Source organism: Semicossyphus pulcher, unplaced genomic scaffold, assembly GCF_022749685.1.
Source record: "Semicossyphus pulcher isolate SPU_LCO1_2020_fin unplaced genomic scaffold, fSemPul1.0.p SCAF_18, whole genome shotgun sequence".
Classification (NCBI taxonomy): domain Eukaryota; kingdom Metazoa; phylum Chordata; class Actinopteri; order Labriformes; family Labridae; genus Semicossyphus; species Semicossyphus pulcher.
The window spans coordinates 996,768-1,022,404 of NW_027211691.1; the positions used below are offsets into that span (position 1 = coordinate 996,768).

General features: G+C 42.7%; 1 protein-coding gene across 1 annotated transcript in view; it reads left to right on the forward strand.

Annotated features, from left to right (window-relative positions):
• The window catches only part of col11a1a (collagen, type XI, alpha 1a), a 97,905-nt gene that overhangs the window by 29,953 nt on the left and 42,315 nt on the right, over positions 1-25,637 (forward strand). Inside the window, exons 12-37 of the mRNA XM_069667364.1 lie at positions 507-581; positions 669-752; positions 1,853-1,909; positions 3,182-3,235; positions 3,347-3,400; positions 4,889-4,942; positions 5,051-5,104; positions 6,081-6,134; positions 6,503-6,547; positions 6,700-6,753; positions 6,845-6,889; positions 8,029-8,082; positions 9,181-9,225; positions 9,723-9,776; positions 11,180-11,224; positions 12,146-12,199; positions 12,288-12,332; positions 13,713-13,766; positions 13,857-13,964; positions 14,068-14,121; positions 17,042-17,095; positions 19,427-19,471; positions 19,629-19,682; positions 19,893-19,937; positions 22,405-22,458; positions 23,024-23,077. Of these exons, the coding sequence (XP_069523465.1) occupies positions 507-581; positions 669-752; positions 1,853-1,909; positions 3,182-3,235; positions 3,347-3,400; positions 4,889-4,942; positions 5,051-5,104; positions 6,081-6,134; positions 6,503-6,547; positions 6,700-6,753; positions 6,845-6,889; positions 8,029-8,082; positions 9,181-9,225; positions 9,723-9,776; positions 11,180-11,224; positions 12,146-12,199; positions 12,288-12,332; positions 13,713-13,766; positions 13,857-13,964; positions 14,068-14,121; positions 17,042-17,095; positions 19,427-19,471; positions 19,629-19,682; positions 19,893-19,937; positions 22,405-22,458; positions 23,024-23,077 (1,449 nt within the window). The remainder of the gene's footprint in view (positions 1-506; positions 582-668; positions 753-1,852; positions 1,910-3,181; positions 3,236-3,346; positions 3,401-4,888; positions 4,943-5,050; positions 5,105-6,080; positions 6,135-6,502; positions 6,548-6,699; positions 6,754-6,844; positions 6,890-8,028; positions 8,083-9,180; positions 9,226-9,722; positions 9,777-11,179; positions 11,225-12,145; positions 12,200-12,287; positions 12,333-13,712; positions 13,767-13,856; positions 13,965-14,067; positions 14,122-17,041; positions 17,096-19,426; positions 19,472-19,628; positions 19,683-19,892; positions 19,938-22,404; positions 22,459-23,023; positions 23,078-25,637) is intronic.

Here is a 25,637-nt window from a genome sequence, read left to right on the forward strand (position 1 = left end):
CCTGCATTTACTGCTCCATGTGTGTGAGTGTGAGTGTGTGTGTGTGTGTGTGTGTGTGTGTGTGTGTGCATATGTTTGTATTTCCTTCCATATGACTGCCACTGTCAACAGAGAATGTAGAGGCAGAAATTGACCAAAGAATTCAGGATCTGGTCTCTTTCTCACAGCAGTATCTCAGAATAAATCTGCCTATAGGTGGTTTTACATTCTCACAGTGTTCAGAAGGGATTTTCAGCCATTTAGACCTGAAGGAAATCTTTGAATTTAACCCAGGTGTAAATATTATTACCTGAAAACCACAAGAGATGTGTATGTGACAAAGCCAACAGAGTTTCCTACATGGATATTATAGCACATCACTTTCCTAAAAGCAGCTGTATGAATTGTATTTTTTAAGGTCACAACTGCAGGAAAGGCACATCTCACCCTCCTGTTATACTTTTCAAAAGATCTTTTTGATGATGTTATATTTTATTAATTACGATGATGTTTCCTGTGGACTTCAGGGTCCTCCTGGTCGTGCTGGTCTGCCTGGTGCTGATGGTTTGGCCGGGCCTCCTGGTACCATGCTGATGCTGCCAGTAAGTGCTCAGAATGCCTGAAACAAGTACATATCAGCATCTTTTATCAGTTCAATAACCGGGCTAATGTGTGTGTGTGTCCAACAGTTCCGTTTCGGTGGGGACGGTGAGAAGGGTCCAGTGGTGTCGGCCCAAGAAGCCCAGGCTCAGGCCATCCTCTCCCAGGCCAGAGTGAGTAAGACAGGACACTAAAAAAGCCACCAGGAGGCCAAAAGGCTGCGGACAGACCCCCACCCCCGCCCTGCTCCCCACACACAGCTGTAGGGGGAAAAGGATGAAGGAGACAGTATTTTTGTGGGGAGGGGAGGAGGGAAGGCTAAAAGGAGACATGCCGAGCGGGCTGAAGAGCCACAACATAAAAAGGCCACTTTGAACAGATGGACAGACTGTTAAAAATACTTTAGGGGCTGCCGACCTGCGTGTGGGCTGAACCGACAGGTGTAGGAAACGTCTCGTGTGTATGGAGAAGAGGTGGTGTCGGGCAGTTCGAGGAAAACAGAAAATCTTAACTTGGTATTTATGAGTCCTGCAGGATTTCTGCACGATTCCCGCATTAATTACACAGCCAGAGGCCACAGTGAACAAAGAGATTAAGAGTGGAAATAAATCTCTGAGTGTGGTGAACCGTGAGACGAGACAATAAGAAAGCATTGTGAGAAGGATCCAGACTGTGTACAGTGTGGAGACAAAGCATAGCTAATACAGTATAAGGAGATATAGTGAAATGATTCTGTGAGGGACTGTCAGACAGAATGTGAGCAGAATGCAAACTTTAGGTTTCCTGATTACACATATGCATTGGTTGCATTTGTGCAGAAACATAACTTAAAGCTTTAAGGAGCAAAGTTGAGTTTAAAAGGGTCAGCGAGCTGTATTGTTATATACCGTGTATCAAAATGACACGTCAGATTTTATTCAGCATGTTACATGGACATGCAAAGATGAGATATGATAGATAACATATGTTCATGCAGCTCTTTGCAAACACAAGGCAGCTCAAAGTGCTTCACAGCGGCACAGAAGACGACATCAGGAAGTCACTACAAAGGCTTTAAAAACAACACAAGGAACATTTAACAAACAGACCACAAAACCAAAGCAAAGTTACAAATCTATTAATCACGTAACAAACAAGGTGTTGAGTCAGGACAAAAACAATACACGCAACATGATGCATGCTCGGTGTACAGTATGAAGACTTTAACCATCACAATAAATCTGCAGTACATGTTTTTAAATGGTCTGTCCCTGTCTGTGTGTCTGCCCTGCAGCTGGCCATGAGAGGACCCCCGGGGCCGATGGGTTTGACAGGACGATCAGGACCAGTGGTGAGTCTCTGCTTCTTTGGTCTGTTTGTTGTCGTTGGTTGTTTGTAGGGCTTTGGCGCCTTCTTTTTTTGGTCACATGGCTCTCTATCTTTTGTTTATAATGCAACCTTTTGAAGGAAGTTGTCACATGCACACATGATATCCATTCATATCAATATAATGACTGACAGCTAAGATAACTTACATTTACTTGATAGCAGATACTTTTTCTGAATTCAACTTCAAAATGATTTCGTTGTTCATATCCAGGATTATCTCTGGAAAATATCTTCCCTGTTTTGTTTGTAACTTTAGTATTTTGTGGACACATTAATTAGCAGAGTCTCAGCAGAAACCAGACAACTTGTTCTGAGTGTTGTTGCATCTGTGTTTGGTGGCCGCACTGCCGGTCTGTGTGGTGCTGCCTGCTGCCAAGAAGATTTCTCTCTGGTTGCCCCCCCCCCCCACCCCCCCCCCCCACCCCCCCCACCCTCCTCCTCCTCCTCCTCCTCCTCCTCCTCCTCCTCCTTTCTCTGGGGCTTGTTGTTACACGATCCACTATTTACCTGCAGGAAAAGACCCGACAAAAGACAGACAGAATTACCCTCCATTAAATCAGCTCTTCTCAGGCTTAGAGCCAGTTGGATCTGAAGTGATATGGCAATAAGGCGACACAAAGAGGAGTGGATGAGGAAGGGATGTGTGGCTTGTATCTGCTGCGAATGTTTCCTTTCTTGATGGACCCCATGCTGTGAAGCTTTCAGACAGCTCTGCGATGATTCAAAAATGCCTGTTGTTGCCAAATCACCAGCTTCGAATCCGACTCGTCTGCACACAGATTACAGTATATGTGCTAAATCTGTGCATAGACCTACAATTTGGCATTGCATTTTTAGACCTAAGTAGAAGCCAACAAACAAACTTGTGTTGAAAATTAGGCTTCAGTGTTTTTCGGGTTTCTTCCATACATTTTTGAGACTATGATAATAATGTAAAAATAAACCTTTCCCATCTAAGTGGAGAGCGACGAGCCAGCTGCACATAATGCATCTTTAAAGAGGAGCATACAGTCTAAGTATAAAGGACCTAATAGTCTCTGACTGTTTGTACGTGCAGGTCGTGCATGCCTCTGTATGTTTGGCTTCATTTTTTCTTCACACACAAAGAGTCATAAGAAGCTAAACATCGCCATCTGCTGATTACCTGACGTTATTTCACCCCTCTTCCTGCAGCTGCGTCTGTCACAGTCACAATGATGAGTACTCATGTTTGGTTTGTGCTCTCTCTCCTCAGGGTCTACCTGGTAATACTGGACTGAAAGGTGAAGGTGGAGACCACGGCCCTCAGGTGAGTAAAGTCTCAGTGATACCTGAAGGTTTCCCTCAGCAGTGACTGAGGTTGTACACTGTGTAGATCTGGTCCTGCTGGTGTCTAAGTGTCCCTCATGTGTGTGCACAGGGTCCGCGTGGCATCCAGGGGCCTCCAGGACAGACTGGCAAAGCTGGCAAGAGGGTGAGTGGACTCAGCGACCTCTGCATGTGTGTCGGTGTGTGAGTGTGTGTGCGCTCACATGCCTCTGTGTGTGTTGTTGTGTGGTTGTTTGTACTCGTGGTCGCTGTTTAAACACTAAGAGGCTTACTTCCACTTCAACAAACAATTGCTTGATATGTGCTTAAAGGCTGCGCTGCCTCCAATCCCCGGATCAATGGCCGCTCCAGTTAATCTGTCTGAAAATGCCAAATTGGGAAAACTGGGTATAAATGTGGGGCGCAATTAGTGTCACCGAGCACTCACTCTGCAGGGCCAAACGTCTTGACCTAATTGGTTCCTAATAAACATAAACCAATCAGAGCAAATTAGTAAAACAAGCTGGAGTCATGGAGCGCCGTTAGCTGACTTAATGTCACAATGTGTGTTAAAAGAATCGCCTGTATCTCTGTCACTTCAAATGCATCAGCATGAGAAGAATAAATAATATTTAGTTTTTAAAGTTTGGTGTTAATATCGCCATTTTTATTAATCCTGTTATTTCAAAATACGATTGCACTGTGATGAAATCCTTTTAACAAACCTGGAGAGAGCGTCTGTGGGAACTTTCTGATGTACCGTGACACTTTCTGCATTCCTCACTTTACTGATTTTGTTATTGTGTTGTCGCTCTGTATTGAACATCCTGTCTGTCTGTAACTCTGTGTTGTTGCTGCTGTCTAAGCAGGTCTCTCTTGAGAATGAGACCAGGTGTCTCAGTGAGATTACCTGTCTAAACAAAGGATAAATACAAAAATAAATACGCACCAGGATACAGCGGTTAAGATTCAATCTATCGCATTATTTACAATGACTTATTTTGCTATAATGTGATCAAGCCAACACATTGTTTGATCACTTTAGGTCACAGTATTAAGAGCATACTACTATATGTGTGAAATCTAAGTTAAAAAAAGTTTACCTGTTAGAACAGTGACATTTTATTCATCACATTTACGTCAAACATCTGAATTTTTGTGCAGTCTGAGAGAATGAGTTACCTGTAACAGTAAAACATGAATGTTTGCGTGTTAACTGTTCGTTTAAGATCCATGCAGTGATTGAAGAATCAGTAAAGCATCATAAAGCTCATACTGCGATGCTGAAGTGTATTGATCTGTTCTTACAGCTCTGCTGCAGACTCGTCTTTTTGCTGATTAGAAAAAAAGACACAATTTAACGACTCACCTGAACCCGTGCAAATGTTGCCATGGTAACAGCTAACAGATCCAGATAAACAAACAAATAAACATGCTGCACTGGTTAAACTTCCACTATTTTACAACAGAACTATGTCCAAAATAAAGACTTAAATAATACACACATAACAGAAACCAAACACGGCTTTACAGAAATATAGAAAAAAGAAAGTGAGAATAACAACAGGAAAACTATAAAACACTCAACTTGATATATCAGTAATAATAATATATGAATAATAATTACAGCCTTTGATTCATCTCTGCTCCTCAGGGTCGCTCCGGAGCTGACGGAGCTCGTGGAATGCCCGGAGAGCCAGGCTCCAAGGTACCGTATCCCATCATGCACCCTGTCATGTTCATGTGACTAAACATTAGAAATGATGTGTATGTTGTGTCATGTGTGGTGATCGGGTGCTCTGCTGTGTTTGTTTAGGGTGACCGAGGCTTCGATGGACTTCCTGGCCTGCCTGGTGAAAAGGGACACAGGGTGAGGGCACAGTTTGGATGGATTTTTAAACAGCTCGATCATCCTGTATTCTGATTGACTCCGGTGAAGTTAGAAACCTGTGAGAACTGACCAGAAAGAGTCGTAACGAAGCAGACTTTGGAGTGAAAAATAACTCCTGTGGACGTTTTCAAACTCGGGAGCAGAGATCTGTTTCTGCGTGTGATAAATCACAAAACGGGCATTAATATGAAATCCTCTCTGTTATTGGGGATTTGTCCTCTTAGCATTAGCAACGTTTACAGAAGAGATGCTAATCTGCTACATGTTATTAATTATGTTTGGCTTCAGTCACACGTCAGGTTTGGGGTTTTAATTTAAGATCACTTTGAGAAACTAAAGTCGGTGTGATGAAGGAACAACTGGAAAGGACTTAATGTTGACATATTTGATATCTTCCAGGTTTGTAGAGGGAACAACAGCTTATAAAGGAAGTGTAGGAGATTAACTGCAGAATGCATTAGCAAAGTGAACTCTACTAGTATGCAGAAAAATGCATTTAGTCAGTTAGAACATACGACAAACAAGTAAATATAGAACATATGCAGACATGATATCTAAATCTACATCCCCTAAGTTATCATAAAATAAAGGTATAGGACAAAAGAAAAAGATATGACATGTATTCATGTGCAGATTGTGTCTGTCAATCATTTAAGTTACAGTAACCTGTTTAAAACAGTCAGGAGAAATCACACCTGGTCCTCTATTTACACAGCTGTTTGTTTATGTTGTTAAAACATGAGCAGAACTGTGTGACTGAATTTAGTTTTCAGAATAAAAGCATGAAATGTGAAGTGATGAAATGATACACAATAAAAGAGCATTTTAGAGAAGCAGAAATAAGAGGCATCAGACGTGTAACATCTCTCTCTCTCTGTCTCTGTCTCTGTCTCTCTCTCTCTCTCTCTCTCTCCCTCTCTCTCTCCCTCTCTCTCTCTCTCTCTCTCTCTCTCAGGGGGAGCCAGGGCCAATGGGACCCCATGGTGCCTCCGGAGAGGACGGACAGAGAGTAAGTACTTCCTGTCTACCGTTTAACAATACGCCTGTCAGCTGAGGTGAACATATTCAGCTCCATCACCTGAGGTCGACCAGCTGAGCCCTCAGGCTGCAGCAGCCGGGCGGAGACTGTGAACCAGGGAGGAGGAGGAGGGTTTGTCTTAAACCTTTCCTCCCCCTTAAACTAACTACCCCACCTCCTCCTCCACCTCCTCCCCCAGGCAGGAAGCTCCTCCATTCAACAGTGTTTGGTTAGGTTGAGACTGGCCAATGAAGGCCGTTTTAAGTTTAATGTTTCAGTCAGAGATGGCAGTATGCACCTCAGAGCTTTAAAATAAGACAAATTAAATAAACATTACTTCTGTGTCTTTCTCCCCTCAGGGCGAGGACGGAGAGATCGGGCCCAGAGGATTAGCAGGAGAGAGTGTAAGGATCATCTTCTGTTGGTTTGGGTTCATCGGGCTTCCCCAGATATATTTGATTCCGACATGTTGAGACACGATGGTCTTTATGCACCTTCAGAGGACTTCAGATGTACTGAGCATCAAATTCAACTCATTGTTTCGCTTCTGTTTTAGGGTCCTAGAGGTTTGCTGGGCCCCCGTGGTCCTCCAGGACCTCCTGGATCTCCTGTACGTACCACCTCCTCTCTCATGCTTTCCTCTGATGTCACTTCCTGTCAGTGATTAGACGTGTAAATGTTTTCTGAATTGTCCTTCGCAGGGTGTTGCTGGAGTTGACGGGCCTTCAGGTCCCAAAGGAAACATGGTACGAACACGACTTTCTCTCAGTAAATAGCAGCTCTGTCCCTCCTGCAGGCTGCAGAGGGTCAGGCTGTCTGAGCTGTTTATAACGCTTTCTGTACGCTTGCACGTCTCGGTGAGGCTCTTTAAACCTCTTTATGATGCACAGCTGGGAGGTCAGAGGTCATTCTTATGCCTCAGAGGACTTCAGAAGCAGAGTGGCCTCTTTAAAGGACTGAAAGGATCTAATGATTAATGGTGGCACAAGATAAATACTGTGATAATCACTCAGTCAATGAGATTTTATTTATATTCTACATTTTAAACAAATCAGTGACAAGTGAGTGACAGAATGAGTAACACGCCTAAACCAACGACAGAAGTCAAATAAAACAGAATGAAGAGGGTTCGTTACCAAAACAAAAACACATACAAGACTTTAAAAGAAGGACAACAAAGCCTGATTTTAAATTATATTTAATGTTATGTTACATGAATATGTGGGAGCTGCTCTCCTCCTCATACTTATATACAATCCCCTCTTCCACACACTTCTTTATGTGTCAAACCAAAAAGGACAAATGTTACTGATCACTGGAGGAGGAGATGAGGATTATATTTACAGGCAAAGCTGTGAGACGGATGCACAAACTCCTCGATGCTGCACACTCATCTACAAGAAGGCAAACGTAGAGAGACTCTAAGAAGCCCATAATGATGCTGGGAGAATATCACTTAAGTCACATAGCTGATGTAGCACAAGTTAAATCAATAATTTGCTTGTAGGAATCTTGTTTAGAGATGTATTTGTTGCTCGGTGGCTCAGAAACATAAATAATCAAACACTGATGCACCGATCCGATCTCTGCCAGCGACTCAGCTGGCTCCAGCTGTGTCTCTGTGAGACATGAGAATATGTTTTCATTCATTTTTTATATTTGTTCTTTATAATGTCTTTTATCTTAACACTAAGCTATCCAAAGCCAATAAAACCAAACCTGTTGCAGAGCCATAGTTATTCATACTGCTAGTAGGCAGAAGGTTTGATATGCGCCACCTGAGTGTTGACAGTGACACTGATGTGTGTGGCAGTGTCTGGGACGGAGGATTACCCTGGGACCAGTGTTTAGAGTCTGCTTTTCACAGCCTCCATCTTTTTTTCAGGGACCACAAGGAGAACCAGGCCCACCTGGGCAGCAGGGAATCCCCGGAACACAGGTGAACAAGTCCAACATACACACACGCCACACTTAACAAAACAAAGCGTAGATACACGCAGCATGTCTTTATAAACTCCACCTGCAGAGAACAGCAGGTTTACTTTGTGCTCAGAGCTCACAGATGCATTTACAGGTCAGGTGAAACACACAGGTGAAGACCACTTTGCAGGTGCGTCAGAAAACGTTGATAATTTTGAGGCACCAGAAGAAGAAGTGAACCTGTCAGGAGAGATCATCCTCTTCATTTAGATCCTTTGAATTTGCTCCTCCTCTCTTCTGCCCATCGTTCCTCTGTTCCTCCTACCTCTCCCCAGAGACATAAACAGTACACACACACACACACACACACACACACATGCACTCTCTACACACACACCCATACACACATGCACTGTCTACACACACACCCCCACATGCACTCTCTACACACACACACACACATGCACTCTCTACACACACACCCACACATGCACTCTCTACACACACACCCACACATGCACTCTCTACACACACACACACACACACATGCACTCTCTCTACACACACACACACCCACACACACATGCACTCTCTACACACACACACACACACATGCACTCTCTCTACACAGACACACACACACACATTTTCTTCAAACATTTTTCCGGGGCTGACTTTGGGAAGGGGAACGTTTCGGGGCTGATCCGTTTGAAAGCATCTTATTCTTGTTGGTGGAATTCCTGCAGAGCTGCCACACCTGTCGGAGCAAGCTTCAGTGCCTCAAATTACCCTGAGACACACACACACACACACGCGCGCACACACACACACATGGTACAAAAAACCCCATATACACACAAGGACACGCTGGCACACATCAGGAAGCCACCTAGACACACACATATTACAACACATGCACAAATATTGACACACACACACACACACACACACAAGACACAAGCTTAGCATTCCTTCACCAGCTCAACTATTTACAGCTTCAACAAACTCTTCAGTTTATCCAGCCTGTGTGTGTGTGTGTGTGTGTGTGTGTGTGTGTGTGCGCTTGCTGTTTCTATAGCAACAGACTCATTTCTCCCTGTGTGTCCCTGTCCTGTAGGGTCTTCCTGGTCCTCAAGGCCCCATCGGACCGCCTGGTGAAAAAGTATGTACCCTGTTTCTTCACTTCTTGCTCTGAAAACGAAGCTCAGAAACTGAAGCGCAAAAAATCAATCTATTGATTATTATTGATTAGATAAAGACAGCCGTAACCCGATAGTTCATAATCAACCTGTAACTAACTAACAACTAGTGAAACAAACCTGGTTAAGGGCCATAGCTTGTATAATGTAGCTTTTTCATTAAGCTGACTTTAAAAGTGAGATGAGACACTTTTTTACCTCGTTCAGTTTAATATATCCAAACAAGGCAACATTAAACAACGTGTGTACTGGCTCCATGTCTGCTCAGTATTTCATATATTCCTGCATCAGTGAAGATCTATTTAAAACAGATATCTTTTACATATTGGATTATATTTTCAGTGTTTCTGTTTTATTTGTGTTTGCATATTTCTTTGTGTCTTTGGGATTCACAATCAGACCGAGCAGAAAGCCTGTAATGTTAAATTACTCGTTTGTCTTGTCTCTTCTCCTCATACAGGGACCTTCTGGCAGGTCAGGATTACCTGGGTTACCTGGAGCTGACGGGCCTCCTGTGAGTGCTCTAATCACATATGTATTTATATACAATATATGAATGTTACTGACACCAACTTACTCCTATTACATCCACCCAGACACAAAATACATCCTCTGTCTGACAGTTTGAACACGTGTGCGTTCTTACAGCTCTGCAGAAAATGTTTCAACACCACTTGTTAGTGAACAGGTCATTGGTCATTTGGTGGAGGGGTTTACAGGTGGTCCAACCCACGAGCCCAACACACAGTTTGGATATTTGACTCTTTAATACCAGATCTGATGACCTGTGATCAACAGAGCCTAAGGATGCTGTTCAACCTACAGCTTGTGCTGCAGTTTCAACATGCAACATACTAAACACGTATTGATGTAGAGCCCACACGGAGGAAAGGAACATGTTTATAAAGTGTATTAAAAAAACATTTAATAAAACAGAAACATCCACATTCATTTACCAGATGTTAAAGAGTGCAATGTTGTTTTTAATGACATTCTGCAACCGATGGTAGAGACTGTGGATTTGTCTCTGCCTCAGAGATCTCAAGGTATGTCTCATCAGCAGGTTATATAACTTACCTGTGAGGTTTGATATTCTTCACCTGCAGTCACACCTGTCACTCCTCCTCTCTGCCCTCGCTGAGAGAGGTGTGTAAGTTCAAGAAGCAGGCAGCCCTGAGTCGCCCTTAGGCCCCTGAGTTTGATGAGTTACAGCCTTCAGCCTCACACCTCAGAGTGCAGCAGCCAGGTGTTAGCTGCTAAAGGTTGCTGTGTGTGTATGTGGGCATGTCTACCTGTCCCGTCGCTCTGACATCACCAGTGACTGCAACACCAGTGGCTATAAATCTGCCTCACACGGCTCCTGAGAAAGTCCAGCTTTTTGTGTTTTTTCTGGACATCACTTTTGTTTTTCCTCCAGTGTTTCTCCAATATTTGATATTCATGCAGCTTTCTGCAGAAACAACTGATCTTGTGCAGCCGAAAAATCACCGCAGAGCAAACGCACTGACTTGTTGTTCACACAGACGACAAGAGAAAGCCTTTGTTGTTGGTGTGAATCAGACAAAGACCCGCAGCTTGTGAACGCACCACTGCTCAGCTTTGGTCTGAAAAAACACAAACATGTTTCTCAATGTGAGTTCAGAACAATAAAGCGCATTAGTTAGTTTGCCTTTGTCTGGGTAAACAAGCTTTTCCTCCAGCAGTAAGTTCATCCCTCTGCTCACAAAACTTTTATTTTCTGCTTTGCCATCTGTGGCAGCTCTTTGGGACGGCACAGAGGCCTTTCCCCCTGACACCAACTGTCTCACTGCATCCTGCTAAAACAACATGTTTGTTCACACCAGCCGTTACGCACAGTGTTTAAAAACAACACTGTAAAAAACATGTTAATAACCTCTGTGACCTCTTTACTCACAGGGTCATCCTGGTAAGGAGGGTCCAGCTGGAGAGAAAGGAGCTCAGGTAGGTGGATTTTAAGAGCAAGTCACATATTTCTATTAGCATGTGTGGGGGCTGCCGGGGCCCCCGATGTCTCATTGTCGTGTGCATAATCCACTTCAACCATTAAAGTCTGCTATAGAAATGCTCCCAAAGTGCATTCTGTAATAGATTATTGTGACGTGCATCATACCTGTACAACCTTTGTGGTCAATGCTGCAGCTCTTATGTTTGTCCTGTCCGGTGGACGCCTTAGCTTTCTGTTGCTAAAATGATTAATGCTCTGGCGTTCATGGTTTCAGTTTGAGATCAGTTTAGAGCGGGTAATGCATGAAACGATCTGCTGCAATCACTGGCAGGAGGTTCATTTTTAAAGGGTTAAATGTTCTCCAAAGAGAAGTCTCTGCTGTGGAGGCAAAAGGAGAACATGATCCTTAACATTGTCCCATTAAATCAGGATTTGAATCCTATTATATAGAAGCATCAACATGTGCCCTTAAGTTCTGCTTAACCCTCGAGGTGCTATTTTTACGAGCTAAACTAAACTAAATAAAAATAACTTCACGCTGATATGAATGATGTGTTCTTGTAGATACATTCAGTAAAATTCTTGAAGAAGAACATGCATGTTTGTGTTAACTGATAAACCTTTTTTCTGGTAATAGAAACTGTACTTTACATTTTAATGAGCTGTAATGGTGGATAGAATAACAATAATAATAATAATGATAATAACTTTAATTTTTATAGCACCTTTCATGGGACCCAAGGTCGCTTAATTCAGTACTTAGAGGCCAATTTCTGATGCAAATGTGATTCTCAGTTCGAAGAATAAGTTAAAGACATGCGATGGTACATTTCTGAACATCAACACCTTTTATATCCTCCTCAAACCGCTCTGTAAAGAATTCACTTCAATAATCCTTCATGACGTCTTCTCTGCAGGGTCCATCAGGTCCTCAGGGTCCGATTGGTTATCCCGGGCCTCGTGGTGTCAAGGTAAGAGTCCACCCTGTATGTCTGTGCATGTTGTATTCCTCTCTCTTGTGTTTTGAATGCTCATTAATGTCTCTCCTCTGTCCAACAGGGCGCTGATGGTGTCCGTGGTCTGAAGGGGTCAAAGGGAGAGAAGGTGTGAAACTGTTTGCACATTATTTCTTTGTTTAATTCTCAGGTTAAAGCTGCTGAGATTAGAGAGATTAGGTTTCTGCAGTTTTGTCAACAAAGATTATTTCAGTAAAGATTAGAAAAACAGTCGTTTTAAATGCTTCACTAATGCAGCAGGTGTTATTCATTTCAGATTTCGTAAATTAGTTTTTCTAAACCGACAAAATCACATGAAGATTTCTGTCCTGTGTTAGAAGAGAAATGTGAAAAGTATCAGCAGAGTAAGCAGAGCTCTTTCTGTCAGGGTCGGAGAGTTTGTCCAAACTTCAGTAGACAGTAAACTAAAGTTTGGGAGCAGCGTGTGGATTTATTCCTGTCACAGATATTCTGTCTGTACCTGCTGCTGTCTACCTGCCCCCCCACACTTTGTTTCTCTCCTCTGAGCGGCTGCAGCCTGAAAGCAGCGTGCAGAGGTCAGTCGATAGCCATCTTCACTCAGGCTCTCTCTCAGTGACCCTCAATCAGCTGTTGAACGCAGCTCTGTCATGCTCCAGGCTTTCAGTCTGAAAGAACACTGCAGTCCATCTCTCACGTTTGAAGTGTGTCAGCGTGCAGAATTTAAACTGAGCTGCCTTTAAATATACATGACAGTTATTTCAGATCCATACAGTTCAGCTGCTGTATGAAATCCATTATGTGACTTAACAGGGCTGTTGTCTCTCTGTAATGACAGATATTCATATCAGTTATTTCTGAATTATTTATAGCAGAGATTCAAAAGCTAAACCTTGAGGAGGAAGGGTTTGTTATGAATAAAGGATGTGCTTTATCTCAGGTGTGTGTGTGTGTGTGTGTGTGTGTGTGTGTGTGTGTGGTCCTCCTGATGCTGCCAACAGACATGCTCAGTGCTGCATAATGCATCAGAGAGGAAGGAAAACATGGACAGGTGACAGACTAGAAAGAGAAAGTGTGAAAGGGAAGAGGCAGAGGTTTGTGATGTGGGCAGAGTCCTTCAGGATCAGTTTGAGTCTGTGGCCTGCAGCTGAAGCAGTTTGGTCCTTTTATAATATCCACAAACTATAAGTTAGTGTCATTGTGCAAATCCTCTTGGAGCGCATTTTTAAAAATAAGTTGTTGCAGATTTTATCTGTTGTGCATGTATCTCAACTGCCTGCAGTTCCACTGTGTGGCCAGCAGAGGGCAGCATCGATCCTGTGATCCACACACTGAATATTTATCAGATGTTCAACATGAGCAAAAAGTCTGGACACTTAATAAGCCCCCCTGTGAAATGAAGGAAAAAGTCAACTTTAAAGTCTCTCAGAGGGAAACAAACAAACATCTTCAACAACAACAACAACAACAACTGCTGTCTGATGCTGTAACTTATCTCTGTCTGTTTCAGGGCGAGGACGGTTTCCCAGGTTTCAAGGGAGACATGGGAATCAAAGGAGACCGGGTAAGCAGCCTCTCATACACACCATCCTCCATGATGCTGATTCTTTGCATTACATCACGGTGATGTTCTCTGTCTGTGTTTGTGTCGTAGGGTGAGCTTGGTATGCTCGGGTCCCGCGGTGAGGACGGTCCGGAGGGTCCTAAAGGCCGAGCCGGCCCCAACGGAGAGTCCGGTCCCCTCGGTCCTGCTGGAGAAAAGGTGATGAGGATGAATGAAAACAAAGACTTGGATCATATCCAGCCTTTGTTTAAATATTGCTCCTGTTGCGTCGCTGTGCTGACGTGCTGTTTGTGTCTCTCAGGGTAAACTGGGCGTGCCAGGGTTGCCAGGTTATCCAGGAAGACAAGGACCTAAGGTGAGTTAACATCACTGTGGACACAGTAAACGATGTTTGATTTTCTGACTGTTGTGAATCGTCTGTTTTAGATAGCGTGTTGGTTTCATGTAGAGAAAGAGGGTTGACAGGTGAAACATCCAGCAGGTGAGAGAGCAGAAGCAGTGATGTGCGACAGTCAGAGCAGATAAATGTTACCGCGTCTCTGGGGAGGAGGAGAGCTTTGGAGCTGATCACTCGTGCAAAACATGTCGTACATCTCCGACGATGATAAAGAAGTATTCTAAAGTGACAGTTGAGTGAAGTGTGCCTTTAAAGCAGCACCTGTAGATACTTTGAAGAAAACAATCTGACCCAGGTTCCTTAACGAATCACGTTGAGATACGTTTATTAACAGCATGTTTACTTGTTTTACTGCAGACTTTAGTGCTTATTAGAAAGTGACAAACAACAAATATTAGCTATATTTATTACTCAGTTATTTACAGACATAAAGGGTAAACAACAGCCAACCTGGCAACCCAAACACACATGCTTATTTATTCATTGTAGCAACAGTTGAATCATCAGTAAAATATTTAGTTACTTTGAATGTTAACTAATAAGTGTCAAAGTCCTGAGTTTCTACGGAAGCCCTGAGATCCAATAAAGAGAGAGCTGGTCTGATCCGTTCTTTATGTTTGGATAAATAGTTGTCCCCCCTGTGTTAATGACTCAAGCCTCTTGTGGCTGAAAGGATGATTACAACAACAAATACTTCTGTTTTCAAATGTAAAAAATAGTAACTTTCAGAGCAAAACACTGGAAACGTATTTTATCTGCTAAACCTTTTTTTTTCACATTCACGGGAGAGAAAACAGTTGGACACAGAAAACAGTACCTGCCTCTCAGGGTTTTTGAAAAGAACATTTTATCCCGTAAACACAGTTCCTGTCTGCCCCTCAGCTCCCCACAGACTCCTTACACTTCAGCTCTGATTGTTCTGGAGGAACAGCGCCCTCTGCTGGTTTCTCCTGTTAAGCAATACGTCGATCCTGTTAAATCTGACCTGGATTCAAACTGTAAACGATCAACCAGGCTAACTCTGGTTCATAATTTGTGAGTTAAAATCTTGTGTTGTCTCATCTGGAAGTCGTGGGAATAAAAAAATGTCACTAAAGATTTTTACTGACGCCTCAAACGTTTTAAATTTTGCCTTTTTTTTATGAGTGTTGAGCAGATTTTAACAGAACATAGAACAAACTCTTCAATTCAGTTGGTGTAACAGCTGATGCATCTATTACAGGTGCAGTGTAGTGTCAAATTATTTTAAACCTCATTCAGCTTCCACATATGCAACAGAAGAACTTCCTGTGAGCGTCTGAGTGAACATGAGTTGATGATGAGGAGCTGCCATCTTTGGTTGTGATGAAGCAGAGCCACAGGCGCGTCTATAAGCCCCGCCCCCTGGGACTCACAGCCTCACTGTACTGTTTTATTACTGCGGGGGTTCTACTTCAGCAGAGTGCTGCAAAGACAAGAGTGCACAGCCGCGTATATTTGTATAATTAATCTAACGTATGACACCTGTAACAGGCTGTAATATCTGTAGTCTAACAAAGAGAACCATCAAGATGTTTATTCACACACCTGTGAGGTTTTTGTGAGGTTTGGACGCTCCCAGGATATGGAGGATGAAGCTGTCAAAATGAAACAATAAGGAAAAATTAAATATTGTTACTCTCTTATTTATTGACACACATTGACATGAATGACTACCAACTGTATAAATTATAAGACAAATTACTGACTACATAAAAGGGGAAATTAATACAAAGGTAAATAAATAAAAAAGCTAATTTTTGCTTAATTTTTTTATGCCTTTATTTTTTTTTAATATTAGTTTTGGAACATTTAATGACTTACTGATTTATTTATTGAGGTTTTTAAAATGAATTTATCACCACTTTTTATTTTGGCAGCTTCCTTCCTCCATGTAAACGTGTCTGAAAATGATGCACAAACTCTTTAATAAATAAAAACCTGGCAGGGAGAATGTTTAAACGTCTTCACAGCAGCTTATCTGACATCTTCAAGTGGAAGTGATGTGTGGAGGAAGTCAGGGTGTGTTACTGATCGATCGTTATTAAATGTCCCCAATGCATCGTGTGGTGAGGGGCTGCTGAAAGGGTAAGCTGCTTTTAAATCCTCTGTTCACAGAGTTTGACTGAAGAGGAGATCATCTCACTGTAGTCCTGTGTTTTCACAAGTCTTATGCTGAGCTCGATGTCTTTGTATTTGTGTGTGTGTTTGACTTAAGTCACTTTCAGGGACCCACAGTCGTCTAAAGACCTTTGATTGGCTGGTTAAATCAGGGACAGAAGCAAAGTCCCACAGTTGGTAAAACACTGATTTGGTCAGTGGTTAAGTTTAAATAACTGTTGTTAAACCAAGTCTGCAGGAAATACCCCAAAAGTGACTTAAGTAAACGTGTGTGTGTTTCTTTATGTGCTCCCTTCGTACGTCCTGCTAGCTCGATGAACATTTTAGCGCTGCCAGTGTAACGCTGTGAGTGTGCAGGCTGTGAATTTGACAGATTCTCCTGGGAATGCAGTAAATGTTTGCTTGTTTTATGTTTCATTTTCACATCACAGGAATAAAAAGTGTGTTTGACAATTTAACACATGAATCGTGGTAAATAGTGATGTTAAACACAACCTTAGAGATGTTTCATCTGAAGAACAACACAGAGGGGTACAGCTGAGGTCATGGCAGTGTTTCTGCTGAATCCAGTTTCACAGGAGGCTGCTGGTGTTAGCTGTGGGAAAAGAGTGAAAGTGTGGAACTGCAGATGATTTCAGACAACAGTGCAGATAAATACAGAGTGAACCTTGATCATCATGCATGCCCTGACTCTCACACTCTCATGACCTCTCATGACCTCTCCCTCTCCTCCTGACAGGGCTCGAGCGGTTTCCCTGGATTCCCTGGAGCCAACGGAGAGAAAGGAGCCAGGGTAAGAACACACACACACACACACACACACACACACTTAAATGTGCACACTGTTCCTGTTTGTGTATTAAGATCACCACGGCATCATATTGCAGCACGAAGGGAAATTGATTCCTATTATAAAAGCATCTGTTTGGTGAGTTGGCACAAAAAATAACAACAGCAGCAAAATCAATGTTGTGAAAGTCTCTCTCTTTTTCTGTGCTGGAAAAATGAGTTGAGAGAGCGCTAATAAGTGAGACGAGCAGAGAAAAGGTTCAAGGAGCAGGATTCTGTTGATTCATGGAGGTAAAAAAAGAATACATTCAAAAATTAATGTAAAATTTTGTGAAAAGATTTGACATTTCCTTTGTTGAATAGATCAAAATCAATTAAGGGTCACCTTGAAGTTTATTATCTCCTAAAATAATATAATAATAATATTTTTTACAGAGCACTTTTCCAAAAACCTCCTTTAAAGCAGCAGTAGGTAAGAGAGCGGACTTTGCTCCAAAATGTGAAAGATCACATCCTCCAGGCCCCTCCCCCTCTCTCTCCGCGGCGCTCAGTCCTGCCTCCAAAGTCCTCCCCGCAGAGGAGGCCGTCATGCGTGCGCAGGCTCGTAACCACAGCAACTGAAGGAGCCAGGTACACACTATGTAAAAACGTGAAATGACAACAACCGCAGCCGTTGTATTACACCACCAACACTATCGAAGCAGATAACCAGAAGAAATCAGTGTTTATGCTGTGACGGTAATCTACAGCTAAGTCTAACTAGCAAAACCAGCAGCACTTAGTTTGCTAACAGAGACTGTGGAAAAAACAGAGCCAGCTAAGCAGGAACTCACTGATGTTGAGAACATTTAGCCGTGAGAGCACAGGCACACAGAACGATCAGGAGAAAGGCTGACACGGTCACGCTGCCTGGACACGTCACAGAGACATGTTCAGCCACACCGCCATGAAACAACGATGAACAGCAGCCGCATTGAGAACAAGCTAACGTTAGCCCGACTGCAACACCAACGTAACACAGCGTCACAGTAACCGCAGACATCGTAGCAATGTGAAACAAATACAGCAGAAATGAAGCTGGGGTAATTACCTGTGGAGCAGACCTGTCTAACTCGGCATCACTTTTGATCCTCTCAGCTCCCGTAGCTCTCTCCACCTGCCGCTCTGATGTTTGCGCTCGTTTCCTTTCTGTCTCGGTCCATCTCTTTCTCTTTAGCTTGCTTCTCCTCTTGTCTCTTCTTCGGTGTAACGCTCTTTGTAGTGTCAGCCTCGTTGGCAGTGGAGGGATTTTTCCTACAGATTATCTCTCTCATGTACTGCTGCATGTTTAAAGTGACAGTCTGAGCAAATATGACAAAAAGTTAGTTTTAATAATGTTACCTGCTGCAGCTTTAAAGTTCTTTACAAAAGCAGCAAAAAAGTAATTAAAGCATCATTTTTTAAAAGAAAGCAAACGCTGATACAGTGAAGGCAAAATGGGAAAAGAAATATTTCTCTAAAGAATTAAAAGGATGTTTAAAAAATAGCTCTTATTAAATGAGGAAAGGCTCTTTATGCCGGGGCTAACAGTCCAATTAAACCATGCAAAACGCCACTAACAACCACTGTTGACTGAAGGCCAGAGAGTCGCCTACACATGTAGTCAAACATCTTCTCATGTTTCAATCAGCCAACCAGACAGTGTAAAAACACACACCTTTTATGTTACTGAGATGTGACCTGTTTTAAACAAAGTCAACGCTGACATATTTAATTTCCAGAGATCGTTCAAGATCCAGAGAATGTCACAAACACAAGGACAGTTCAGTTCTCGTCTATAATCTGAGATCATTTTGTGATTTTGAGACTTTTCCTGATTCCAGCTTTACAGAAATCTAGCGACTGATGAAGTGAATTCTTTGGAATGAAAATAGACCTTTTTCACTGAATATGACAAAATAAATGATAATAATAATTTTAAAAAACTATTAAAGAATGTGTAACATTCATTAATTCCCGTGAGGATCTGTGCCTGCTGAGCTGTGATGCTCTGCTACATGTGCTGCAGACAGTGCTGAGAGCATTGTAAACTGTGCAGTCAGAGCGCCCTCTGCTGGACAAACTACATGATGACAGCATTTCTAAATAACCCAAAACATATCTTTAGCACATTTCTGAAAACACTCTTATACCAGTTGTTGTTAAAATGAAGGAAGCATTCAGAACAGAAAACCTGAGCCCCGTGCCTCTGTAGAGATGATTTGTCCCTTTCCCTCACTCAGAAGTGGATTCATGAACAATGACGCACAGGGAGAGCGTGTGAGTGCCTGAAATGTTTTGTTTGATTCTCTAACAGGGCATCGCAGGAAAACCTGGTCCCAGAGGACAAAGAGGTCCAACTGTAAGTATTTTCAATCATTAATTAACTTATCCAATAAAGTACAACCGTCTTGTACCAGCTGAAGGATTTGCCATCACTCAGTCTGATGTTATATATGATATGATATGTTTAACTGGACACAGTGTTGTTAGACTTCAAACGTTTTCTCTCTCTGCAGGGTCCTCGTGGAGCTCGAGGTGCCAGAGGTCCAACAGGAAAACCAGGACCAAAGGTACACCAGCAAAACTCATCACAACAGCACACAACTTCACCCTGATGAAGGGTTAAGTTCTCCTTTAAGCATGACTCAACTGTGTTTGTAATCAAATTAAACTTAACACAGTCATCACATGTTTCTGAACGATATGGTCTTCTTGTTTTGCCATCGCTTCTCCTGTAATATCTGATCTTAAACGTAACTGCTGATGGTTTGTTGTTGCAGGGAACGTCAGGCAACGACGGTCCTCCAGGCCCGCCCGGCGAGAGAGTAAGTAACACACTGAATCTGAATACATGTGAATACACACCAGGGTTATGGCTTTGGACTCCAGGAAGAGACACAATTTAAAGATTCAATAACAATTCATTCTGATGTTTTAGATCGTCCACTTCTCACACCCTCCATGTTTCTAAGATAAGATAAATATAAGATGAGATTTACAAAGCGAGAGGACAAGATCAGGAACATCTGATTTAACCGTTTTGTACATATAATGTTAGTCTTCGTTCTTTAAGCTTGTTTGGTCGACACAGACAAAGCTGTCATGTAGAGTAGCTGCTGTCATGTAGTGATCTGTTCGTGTTCTCACCGTTCTCTAACAGACAGCTGACGTCCTGTTTTTAATCCCTTCTCTTTCCGTTGCTCTCAGAGTTTTAATAAAGCACATTTCCTTTTTGGAGAGATGATCTGATTCTCCTCCAAAAAAGAAAAGAAAATTGTCCAAATTCACATCTAAAGGATTTTTATTGAGTTCATCTGAGGGGGAAACGTTTACAATCTCTGCAGTTGCTTCACAATAAAAGCCTTCCAGCAGCGCCACCTTATTTAATAACCTCCATTAGATTGTGTTACATCTCCAGCTGTATTTCAGAGCTGTTTATTTTTGCTGTGTAACACAGAGAACGGAAACTGGCCTTAAATCTAGCAGAGGCATGAAACCAAGGTTACATTTATATTGGCCTCACAGCACAGGGAGAGAAACTGACTTTATGAACACAAACTGACCAAATATGATGAAAGAGAGTCGATGTGAGAACAGCTTCAAGGAGTGTAACCAAACGTGCCACACTCAGTGTTTCATGTGTGGGTCTGAGGGATCAGTTAGCAAAGCTTCACACTAGATTAAAAAAAATATTTTAAAAATGAAACTTCAAACCACCTTAAATTCACATTGTTTTCAGTGTTGGTACGAGAAGTGAAGCTGTAGAAAGTCATCGTTCTGTACTCTTTGTTCAGCATGGAGCTAACATGTCGGACCTGACTTCCCATACAGTGCAGTTTCTCAGGTGTTAAGGAGCAGCTCTTGACTTTAGGAGTACACCACCCCTTTAGTGTTGAGTGTTCGACTGTATCATCTTCTGCAGCTCACATATCATTTAATATAAAATACTTAAAAAATAAGACGTCTAAATCCGTCCTGAAACACAGCCAGTGAGGTGATGTAAACTCTGCAGCATGAATGTAATTGAAAGATAAACGATCAGTCAGCTTTAAAGTCATGTTGTATTATAAAAGATGAAATCAGTTTGCTTTGATATTTGATGTGTGAATTAAAGTTAATCTCCTTAAATCCCTTTAATTACCTCAATAACATTCTGTAAAGGAGCTCTCCAAAATAACACTCTTAATATATCAACAAACATCCACACAGAACTTTTAAAGGTGGACAAGTGAGCCACCTGTTGTTATTTTAGGCTCCTTAATGAGGCCTCCAGTTTGGCATTTTGTCTGCCGCCATCTTGGTTTTTATTGGAACCAGAAGTGAACAACGGAATAAATCAGGAGAGGAGGACCATTCTCAATCCAATCGTTCTAATGTCCGCCCCCTGCTGGACTTTAGGAAAAAGTGCAGGTTTAAGACACTTCTAGTTTGGCTTCACGTCAGCATCTTATAAAAAGTCCTTGCTTAAAGTATATTTATCAAACAAACCTTCAATTCTGCAGTGTGTTACACTTCTTCGTTAAACTCCTTTAGGCTGATCAACTTACAACAGTTAGTATAGACATAAACGCAGAGTGAAAGTATAACATAGAATGATTCTCAGTGATTTAATGGTTCCAGCTTCTGTGAAAAGTAAACAGTAAATTAAAAACGTCAGTACTGACAGGCTCATGTGAGTACAAGCCCTCCCAGTCTGAGTCTGTCCTTTTAAATATCTCTCACCATTCAAATATTAGATCAGTCGGGTTCGACCGCTTCATTATCACAGCTCCATAATTCTTCACTCACTGCTTTTCTCTGTGACTGGAACAAGAAGGGAGTCAGACTAAAGGCTCTAAAAGCAGCACACTCACTACGATAACCTCTGTGAGCTGAACTTCACTGACAGTTATAGTCTAAGTGTATTTTTTATGTCCTTTTAGGTTTAATTTGAGTCATTGTGGTCTTATTCTGAAGTATTTACATCATAAACAAAGAACAAGCTCTTACTGAGACATACAGAGTCTCACTAACAGGAGCTATTACAACGAAACCTCCTCATCTTGATGTTCTTACAACTTTTTCTTCTGTATCATCTTTTTATTTTGAAGCACATTGAGTCCACGCCGGTCGCGTGACATGAGCCTGATAGGACATGAAGTCTCTCTCTAAAGAGGCTGTGGACATGTCGTCGTCATGTATCCACATGATATCCTCACAGCTTTAGACTCTAATGATTTGTTATTCTTTTTGCATCATGCATTGAGCCATCAGTCTTGTGCATCAATCTGACGGTTTGTTTTCCCGCTGCAGGGGCCTCAAGGACCTCAGGGACCCGTGGGCTTCTCTGGACCAAAGGGCCCTCCTGTGAGTACCTCTCCCCTGAACACCTGACATCTTAATGTGCTGTAAATCCTGCAGGATGCTTCACAGCTCACTCTTCAGTGTCTACTCGCTCTTCCTCTCCTCTTCCTGGTGTCTCGATAGCAAATTAGCCCCGTTTGCAAACATTATAAGTCAGAATTGATTCAATTTGAGGAGTTCATGGGGTGCAGTAATACATAGCAATATCCCTGATTCTGTGCGGGGGTCATTAGTCGAACTGGTATTGAAGCAGAACCCATTTTCTCCCTCTGCAGTCCGGGCAGCAGACAAGTGGTAATTTCCAGCGATCGATGGAGCTCAGATTCATCGCTGGCTCTCTGCCCTCACACGCACATGTTGTCACCAAAACACAGAACCTGTTATTTTTTCATCTTCTGACTACACCTGAATATTATGTTTATATTGTACCTGCAGAGCAATCAGACGCCCTCACCTGGAAAATACACATGTATTCCAGTAATAGGGTGATATTTGTAGTGCCACTATGTGAATGTGATGATGATGAATGTACTCTGTTTCTCACTGAGTGTTTATTTCTGACTAACAGGGACCTCCAGGAAAGGACGGGCTGCCCGGACACCCCGGTCAGCGCGGAGAGACGGTGAGTCCTAAAGACGCCACATGATTATTGTCCTGTTGAATATCACTCACAAACATTTCTGTCTGTTTTCATTTTTACTTTGCTTCTCATTTAAACTGGACATTATATTTTAAAGCGTTAAGTCTAAAGCCTTAGATGAGATTTAACCAAATTATTTAATACCTGTATTCATTAATTGCATGAATAAAAAAGTTTATAACTTTAAACAAAGAAAATTCAACAGTGATCATATTTACGGTTTGATCAACAATCAGCTCCTCCAGGAAGTTCGACTTTTCTGCATATCATGATCATACTCCAAATATTGATAATGTTGCATCTTTGACTGTGTCCCAAATCTCTTTGGAGCGCTGCATGTTAGGGACGTATGTTCTTTTTGCTGTGGAGCAGACCGCCGCGCCGCTCTTCTTCATCTAAGGCTGCGTTCACACCTAAAGTCCGTTTGTTTTGAATCAAAGACCGAATCGTTACAAAGTCACATTTCACACGGCAGCTTTTACCAGCGGACCAAAAGTTTTGATGCACGAGGTTCAGTTTAATCGAACTCAACAAGGCTGGTGTGAACCCGCCCTTACTCATGAGCTTCCTGATCCAGCCTCAAACTACAGTCTTTATAGAGACTCTATGCAGGGTGTCTATCATAATATGTCCAACACTCGATGTCTTCTTGAGATCACTGATCCATGTTCCTGTTTAAAACTGTCAGCCGTCCACTTCGCCAACAATCACAGAACATGCTGCGAAATCCTGGAGGGACTGAACAATCGTCAGACGTCTTTATCGCTCAAAATCAGATGTGTGACAGCAGGGCAAATCTTTCTCTCACATTACCTCTCCATTAAACATCTGATCCTTCTTATCAGTGAGCTCTTCAACTGAACCTCCCTCCTCCTCCTCTCCTTCCTCTTCATCTTATCTCTGTTGCTCTTTAAGCAGCTGATAACAATCAGTGTTACAACATCTTACTGAGACGCCAAAAGAGTAGACATGTCTGTTAAAGCAAAAACTCTAAAGACAAACCTCCTGTGAATGATGTCTGCTCGTCTGCCTTCACACACACACACACGCACACGCACACACACGCACACGCACACACACACGCACACACGCTGCATTCTGAGTAAATCCGGCCGGCTCAGACTCCAATCTCGTAGCGATGGACACCAGAGAGACGGGGATTCATCCTTTTCTGATGCAGCTTCTGTCTTGTTGTGACTTTGCAAAAAGGATGTTAAAGTGTCCGGCGGCGGTGAGGTGTCCTTGTGTTGCCTGATCTAAAGTAATTGAGCAATAACAACTGAGGTATAACCAAAGCAGCAGACATAAAATGTGTTGCAGCAGCGTGGAACAGTGGTTTGTGTTGTATTTTTCTCATGAGCTTAATGAGAAATGGCCGCACTAAATCTGCACTGAAGATGCAGCGAAGCAGTGATGCATAGACGCTGTGTCCCACGGGACAGGAGATTTATCTGACAATAAAACAACAAAGCAAACTTTGACTCGATCACATCTATTTGCAGTCCTCTGCTCTCGACTTCGATTCCTCCGCACTTTGTATGCATCGGTGCACGCCGGTTTGACGAGGCTCAGAGGGCAATAAATTCCACTAAAAGCTTGACAGCTCATCGCCTGTGTCGTTACAGCTTCCCTCCCCGCCTGCCTCTTTCCTGTAGATAACGTAACACGGAACACAGGACTGCTTCCCTGCCTTCGCTGCTGTTCCAGGGACAGCGATAGACTCTTCATTAAGGTGTTTATGGCTGTAGATTTATGGCTGATGAACAGGCTCCACAAGCATCCAATATGAGAATAGATCACAGCAATAAAGATGCTCGCAGGCGCGCGGCCCGGCTACACACGCCGCATTTCAGGAAGTGCAAATAAAGATTTGAGCCTCTGAGTCAGGGCCGCCGCTGTAACAGCATGGCCTCAGGGCTTCTGTCGAATAATACATCAGCACAAATCACAACACATAGTGATGAGTGAGGCTGGAAACATGAGTCGGCCAGGATTCACAAGAGTTTGGATTGGAAACTTCAGCTGCTGGATGAAGGACTTTATACTTTGGATGTCACAATCTGACGTTTTCAGAGACACAGGCTAAAGTTAGACGCAGCTCGGCTCGCAGCCCACGAATCCACGCCAGGGGTTGCACAGAGACTGCTGAAGGCCCCGAACAGACAGTTTCGCAGGCACCGTCTCTGTTGAAGCCTACAGTTAAAAAAAGAGCTTTTTTTTCTGTTGTTAAGGCAACCACCTACGCGAAAACACCGACGCGAACAGAGCAGAGAAAACGCGAGGCACTCAGCAACGCAAAAGCAGTGCGCAGCAAGCGTCCCTCTCATTGAAAACAACTACAAAACATCGTGCCTCTGATCGGGCCCTCACTCAGATTTTAAGCTGGTTTTAGTCGCCGGGTTCTTTCGTTTTGAAGAGGAGAAGATGAATAATTTGGCTCCTGGTGAAACCCTTTGACCAGTGAACACTGGCTGAGCTAAAGTAAGTGGCAGCTCAGCATGTAGCCCCCGAGCAGCCTCACAATAACACTCATTTTAACATT